This window comes from Lactuca saligna, chromosome 9 (genome assembly GCF_052625555.1).
Source record: "Lactuca saligna cultivar CGN05327 chromosome 9, ASM5262555v1, whole genome shotgun sequence".
Taxonomy (NCBI): domain Eukaryota; kingdom Viridiplantae; phylum Streptophyta; class Magnoliopsida; order Asterales; family Asteraceae; genus Lactuca; species Lactuca saligna.
Window position 1 is genome coordinate 55,321,246 of NC_136425.1, and position 7,573 is coordinate 55,328,818.

At 42.8% G+C, this 7,573-nt stretch overlaps 1 protein-coding gene across 2 annotated transcripts; it reads right to left on the reverse strand.

Moving 5' to 3' along the window:
• Window positions 1-233: 233 nt before the first annotated feature.
• Window positions 234-2,125, reverse strand: LOC145015282 (gibberellin 20 oxidase 1-like). 2 transcript variants are annotated; one of them, XM_078973740.1, is made up of 4 exons: window positions 1,493-2,125; window positions 1,092-1,413; window positions 597-888; window positions 234-453 (listed from the first exon to the last, which is right to left on the reverse strand). In XM_078973740.1, the coding sequence occupies exons 1-3, from the start codon at window positions 2,050-2,052 to the stop codon at window positions 619-621; spliced, it is 1,152 nt and encodes a 383-aa protein (XP_078829866.1). In that variant the 5' UTR covers window positions 2,053-2,125; the 3' UTR covers window positions 234-453; window positions 597-618. The 2 variants fall into 2 exon arrangements, with proteins under 2 accessions (XP_078829866.1, XP_078829865.1); XM_078973739.1 differs by having other exon boundaries at window positions 234-888; window positions 1,493-2,124.
• Between the last annotated feature and the right edge of the window lie 5,448 nt (window positions 2,126-7,573).

The following is a 7,573-nucleotide window of genomic DNA, read 5'->3' on the forward strand; positions in this document are numbered from 1 at the left end:
ACAATCTTTTTTTCATTCTTGTTTTATTTTTAAGCATACTTTATAAAGGAAACACGACTAGGACTATACTCTCCATGCGAGTGTATATGCATGGATGATTATAAAGGTAAATCAAGTTACGCTCCCAAGAGAATGATTATTTAGAGGAAAGATTTGGATGTAAATGCAAAAGAAAAAACATTATAAACGAGACGTGGATTGAATATAAAGAAAGAGGGTAATGCTACTAGTGATGAGTGAATATTTTTTTGGCATTTATATATACAAGTAGCAGCTAAAATACTAGGATAATGGTACTAGTGATGACTCAATAAGCTTTTCTACATATAGTCCAAAAGAAAATTACAAAATTGGCTCATTTATATGCTTCTCTTTATTCCTAGTTTAGCCCCCAAAGAAGATTAAAACCTTGGCTTGGGTCCTTAACATTGCTTTCGTCCTTCAATTGTCACCCTAGAAATTTAAAAAGGAGAAACTTATCAAAGCATGCATATATCTTCATGCATTGATTTAACCCTCCTTGACAATTATCATCCATCTTCATCTATATTCATGTTTGCGTGTCAAAGAGAGGAAAGAAAAAGAGAGAGTAGTACACTAGTTGACATTGATGTGATATCAAGTTGTGCTCGTTTTCTGTTCAACCCAGTTTGAAAAAGCTTGAAGGGTGTTCATGTCAGCTCTGTAATGCTTCTGAGTGAACTCAAGAAAAGTAGCCCATGTAAAATCTGGATATACCCTCGGATTATTTTCATCCACCAATTCGTTTGGTGGGCTCACCACCTTATCCTTCTTTGGACATAGAAAGAAAGCAAGTGACTTTCTTGGAGTTTTGTTGTTTACCACAGCTCTATGTAAGCAACTTTTGTATCTTCCATTTGAAAGTGCCTGTAAACAAATAAACAGAGTAACATTAAAACCAACTTCGAAAAAAGAAGAAGAAAATGCAGTTAAAAAGTACTTGGACAAAAGCCAAAACACCAAATACAAACAAAACAGTACAAGATGGAAAAAAGAATCCAATTAGGCTCCATCCCTGTACTATCTGTAAAACCATTTATATGTAAGCTAATCATCAACAGGTTGATTACCATGAATGTGTCACCGATATTGACGACAAAAGCACTTGAATTTGGTGCAATGGAACGCCACTCATTGTCCACGAACACTTCTAGCCCACCAACGTTATCTTGGTGTAGAATTGTCAACGATGTCGGGTCACAATGAGGCCCCGTTCCTAAGGTGAGGTCTGGTTTTTGGCATCGTGGATAGTAGTTGAGTCTCATTATAGAGTTATTTTCCTCGAAAAACTCCTTGAAGTGAGATCGGTTAACCCCAAGGCTCAACCCCAATAACTCCATGATCCCAAGAGAAAGTCTACTCATGGCATTGCAATATTCTTGATACACCTTCCTGCAACAATCAAATCATTTAGTTATATAAATACCAAATTAGAGAGATTATATAGATACATGTGTGATTTGAAACATACCCGAGTCGAACAAATTCTTTGCCCATTGTGTTCTCGAAGTAGTCTTTAACTATATCGGGCGAGTTCTTCTCAGCTGAGAATCGGAAAGAGAGCGTCTCTTTCCAAGGAAGTTTAGAGGAGAATCTTCCAGTGAAGCTACTAGCATATCCACAGCTTTCACCGGCTTTTCTTTGAGCTCTTTGCTTTTCTGAAAGGGGAAGCTCAAAGAACAAGTCCATGTATGTTTGAGCATCAGATATTAGGTTTGCATCAACTCCATGATTTACAACGAGGAAAAAACCATGTTTTTGGCAAGCGTTACCAACGAGTCGGGAGGCTTCGTTGGTTGAACTCGAGCGTCCAGAAAGGAAGCCTTCCAAGTCTATCAAAGGAACGTCTAGGTCCTTAGATTTTTTGGAGTTGGGTTTCTCATTATCGGGCCATATGAACTGTTGGGGTATGTTGGTTTCGTGTTGGAGGACTGATGCATCGAACACGAGTGACCTTTGTTGGTCTTCTTTGAGCTCTTCCTTGAGGGAAGACATGCACGATGGTGTCTTAATCATGCAATCGATTGCCATTGCATTAATTCTTTCTTGTTGATCGAAGGAAAATTTGAATAAGAAGAGAGAGAGAGAGAGAGAGAGAGAGAGAGAGAGAGAGAGAGAGAGAGAGAGAGAGAGAGAGAGAGAGAGAGAGAGAGAGAGAATGATGAATGATAGGTAGTATGAGTTTGAGAGGTGTGATAAAAGAAACGCCAAGGCCGTTTATATGTGTAATCTGCGAACCTCCCTCTTTGGAATCTTATAGGACCCACTCTATGCATAGTGCAAAACAATAATTCTTTATTTAAAAAAACAAGTTAAAGATATAATTTTATTAAAATGCTTGAAAAGATTAAACAAGAATTTAACACTTTGTCAACAACGATGTTTTAGTTTTTTGAGTAACAAAAGAATGATGCATTTTTCAAAAGTTGAGAGCAAAACTTTACTTTTGCAAAAAAGGACTTCTATTTCAACAAAAATTGCATGCAAGTAGTCGATGTATTGACAAGCAGGGCAGATGTTCAGAAGTCCATTTGTCTTTTGTAATATCGACAGGAAAGCACTTCCCTATGACATTTTGGCGTTTATTTTGAGGTTGAATCCATTCTTTTACCGCTGTAACACTCGGTTCTTTTCTATTAGTCATTGTGGATATCAATAGTCCGAACTTGTAGACGAGTATTCAACAATAGGACCAATGGCCATCACTAAAATATGGAGTTCAATGATCCGAAAGTTGACTCTAAGTAGGGTTTGGTTGTCTGTTACAGAGGCCAATTATAAGTCACTTGGATTCGATTGTGTTCGTCAAACATTCCTTGTTCATTTGGCAGTTTTACCATATATATTTACCAACAACAGAGTGACCAAATTAGAAGTCCGAAAAAAATACTAGCGATGTATATTATAGCAATGTGTTGGATTTGGTAAAATCCTCGGTAGTTTGAATTCTTTTACTTAACGAATATATATATATATATATATATATATATATATATATATATATATATATATATATATATATATATATATATATATATATATATATATATATATATATATATACATACAGTTAGGTTCATTTGAGACCACCTATATTTTGTGAGACCGTGAGACGGATTTTTTTTATTTTTTTTAGTTAATTCAAGTTCCAAAAATAATATTTAAAATAAAAAAATTTGGATTTTTTCATTTATTTTGCATTTATTTTCCAAAAATACGTTATTACAAAAAGATTTCAATACATTTATTATCAGAGTATTCCCAGGTTCATATCATAAAACATAAATACGAGGAGCGGTACGATTACGCCTTTGCCTTGCCACGGTCTCTTGAAGAACCTGAAAAACATTAAACCACAACTGTAAGCCTGAAAGATTAGTGAGATACCCCCAAAATACCAACCACATATACCACACACATAACATGCTATATCATATCGAATCACAGAACAACCATGCATATCGGGTCTACTTTGTGACTGGTCCGCCGCACCGGCCAACAGTCCACCTGCTCCACCCTCCGCGTCTAGCCATATACATCGAGTCTGCAGGGCGGTTGGTCCGCCCGCACCGGGCCTTCAATCCACCTGGTCCACTCTTTGAGTCTACAGTATGACTGGTCTGCCCGCACCAGGCCTTCAGTCGGCGTGGTCTACTTTCCGAGCCTCGGCACGTCTGGTCCGCCCTCGTGGGGCCTACAACCTATATGGACCGCTCGCTGGGCCTTCAGAACAACCGGTCCGCCCTGGGTATGTTGGCCTACAACACAAAGCAGGTCCCGCCTCAACCCAACCCCAGTCAAACAACCATGTGCACATAAACATACAATCATATAACAATTCATATTTAGTTAAATCGATCTAGCAGATCACGTAACACAACATACTCTAAGCAGGATATCGACCTAACCGGTCACTAGCATAGCATCACCCTATATACCAGGATACCGACCTTAATCAAGTCATCTAACGAATACCATCCTAACTACCAGGATGCAAACATAGTAAAACAACAACATAACAACAATACCCGGATTACAATCCGATAAAGGGCCGACCTTGGTGCCATAGGCCCTGTTGATATAGTGAGGATAACTCACCTCGCAATTGTTGACTAGGAAGATAAGATCAAGATGCTCCGACCACTGACACGATCTCCACCACTAGCTAGCACAAACACTGAACTCAAAACAAAAGCCAACAATTACCAAAATGTCCTTAGAAGTCAACTGGTCAACTCTTGGTCAAAGTCAACCTTCTGGCTGACTCTACTCACCGAGTCAGCCCGCTGACTCGCCAAGTCCCCCAATACTGAAAAGGAACCCCTTCCAACTCACTGAGTCATCCCTTGACTCACTGATTCTTAGCTTAACCAGGAAAGGCTAAGACCTCAAGATCAGACTCGCTGAGTCCAAGAGCAGACTTGCCGAGTCCAAGAACAGACTCGCCGAGTCCAAGGCTATCTTCAACCAACTCGCCGAGTTGTTATTCAAACTCGTCGAGTTCCTGCCCGCCTTCAAGCAACTCGCCGAGTACACCCTTGTGACTCGTCGAGTACCACTTGTTCTTAACCCATACAAAATCCTTCAGGCCATTCAATTGATCCAAAACGTAGATCTACCCTTCTACAACCCTTCCATCACGTAAAGTGGCAAACTTTACGTGAATCCATAGAGATCTAGGCATTTTACACTCTAGGGCTAGGGTTTGGGACAAGATGGCTTCACCAATCACTCAATAACAGAGACTTTAATGCACTCTAGACCTTCTCCATTCCAGATCTGAGGTAGCAACCTCAGATCTAACCTTCAAACTCCATATACCACAAGCTAAACTTCCTATACAACCCAAAAATGATGAATCTACATGAATAGCAGCCCAAAAACGAGATAATACCTCAAAGAGAAGCCCCCAACAGCAAGGAATCTGAATCTAAGCAAAGCCCCTTGCTCCAAGCCTCCTAACTCTCCAAGATCTTCCTCCAACTTTCTTCTCCAAGGCTCAAATGCACTCAAATCCTTCACAATCATGCTTCTAGGGTTTTCTGGACTTCAAGGGAAGGTAAGGAGGTTGGGGAGAGGGTATAATGTCCTTTATATAAGGCTCATTCCCTGAAATTAGGGTTTTCTTTGCACAGCGCCTACTCGCCGAGTTCAGCTTTGGACTCGCCGAGTTGGCCACTTAACATGCGACCTGATTCGCGACCCTACTCGCCGAGTCCACCCATGGACTCGCCGAGTTGCCTTTCAAATTTACACTTTGAACCCCGAACTTGCACTCCTGGACTCGGGATGTTACAATTCTCCCCCACTTAAATTAGGCTTCATCCTTGAAGCCTACGGCAACACAACTTCAGAACTACTCTTGCAATGCACCTGCTGGCATTAACCAGACCAGATTCTTCAAAACACAGCCATCGGAACCCAAAACCCAACTTTCCCTCTTGCGGTGTCCTGACCACTGCTTCAAGCCGACCACCGACCTCATCCTTTGATAACCACATCTAACCACCGAGTACCACTCCCTGATACTTCGCTCGCTCCAATTCACAACAGTCATTTGACTCATGCGAGCTAGAAATAATCCCTGAACCACCAGAATCCCGGTCTGAAATCAACTTTACCCATTCCATGCTGACAGGATGATACCTCACTTAATCTCATAGCAACTCTCATGAGTTCCCCTCCGCAATCTCTTAACCCATGCTGAACAGACTCTAGCACCCTCAGGTTTTGAAAACCCGATACACTGACAATACCTCCAAACATCCCCCATGATGAATTACCACTACATACACAACTCATTTACCGAAATCAAGCTGGGAATCCAAAACTCCATCCCTACATCCCTTACGAGCCTCTTGACCTTACACCCCCGGAATTTCCTTCCGTGACCTTGGCAGACATCCAAACCGGATGTGATTCCATATCACCGCCGCCCACACTATGCAATAACCATGATTGAAACACTTCAGTCATAACTTCGCACTACTAATTTCACTTCCGTGACTTACACTCCCTCTCGGAGCTACATTCCTTTCCTTTTTCCTTACCAAGGAGATCCACTTGGCTGCCTTGACACTACCACAAGTGCCACGGTGCTCACCCAACACTACACCATTTCCTTATGGCATAACCGCTATCCCATGCACCATACATACACTGAATCCACTCGCGAAAGCTCTCAAGTCCATGCACTACCTCTACTAATCGTGATCAATATCCGGGGCAGACCTTACAACGCTAACATATCGCGATATACTCAATCCATTTCCTCGTACCGATCTAACAACACATGCAGAGTCTTCAGCATGACTGCACCGCCTTACCAGGCCTTCAGCCAACTGGACCACTCTCATAACCTTCAGCAGACCTGGACCGCCCTCCAGGGCCTTTAGTTTAGCTGGACCGTTCTCTAAGCCTTCGGCCTGACTGGCACGCCGACCGGCCTTCAGTCTATCCGGACCGCTCAACTAGCACTTTAACATTCCGAGTTACTCCTTCGGGAAAACTCCTCTCATGCAAACTGTTCTAGCCCTCCAGGGGTTCTGAACTCTACCTCCATCCCATACACTCAGTCTCAGCCCGATCCTAGGCCTTCCATAATCAATCGCTCTTGGTCTGCATCCCGCCCCGCACGCCTGCCACTTGCTCATACCAGCCTACGCCTTTGGCTGACCGAGCCACTACTGAATCCCATGCAGCTAAACAACCTTTCATACTCATCGATTTTACCCGGAGAATTCTCCAATTCTCCCTCACTTGGAGCACTGACTATCAACCACCGGTCGCCATTGGCGAACTTCCTCAACAACCTTCCCGACACAAACACTTACACACGAACCGATTCCCACTAACACGAGCAACCTTCATAATTCCCACATCAACACTAATCACCCCGGACTCGAAAGAAACTTGATCTTCAACTAACCACTTCGCAGACTGAAGATGCTACCCGACATCCAGACCACTACCCGATTCCCACGAACAACCCTCATGAATGATAATCAACGAAATTTCTAACACTAAGCCCATAACCATGCCATAACCCTCAAAATAAAAGAATACAATACCGAAAACCACGCAACGAGACTAGCAGATAAACAATACTCCATAATAATCATAAAATAATAAGACAACAAGAAGAAACATACCTGCAGCTGCATCGAGTACTGCCCTAACCTCCTCCCCTGTAAGCTGAAAAGCATGACCCTGAGCCCTTGGGGGCTCCACTCCATCTTGACCTCCACCTGTGATCCTCAATGTGGCCGGTGCTGGAGCCTGCACCGGTCCTGCAATAAGTTGTGGACAGTTGACCCTCAAGTGCCCAACCTGATGACAATGATAACATATCCTCAAATCCTGACTCGGGACTGCCTGCCGACAATCCCTCGCATAGTGCCCCTCCTTTCCGCACTTGCGGCATGCACCACCGGATCAACAAACTCCGGTGTGACCCCTCCCACACTTCCCACAAGTGTCGCTGCTCTGATCTCCCAATCTAGAATCAACGATCTTAAACCGTTTTGGTGCCGGCTGCGACTGCAGCGGAGCC

Coding starts and splice junctions, on each gene's coding strand:
- LOC145015282 (XM_078973740.1), bottom strand. CDS start 2,052: ATGGCAATCGATTGCATGATTAAGACACCATCGTGCATGTCTTCCCTC. Junction 1,414..1,492: donor AAAGAATTTGTTCGACTCGG/GTATGTTTCAAA, acceptor TGATTGTTGCAG/GAAGGTGTATCAAGAATATT. Junction 889..1,091: donor ATATCGGTGACACATTCATG/GTAATCAACCTG, acceptor ATTTGTTTACAG/GCACTTTCAAATGGAAGATA.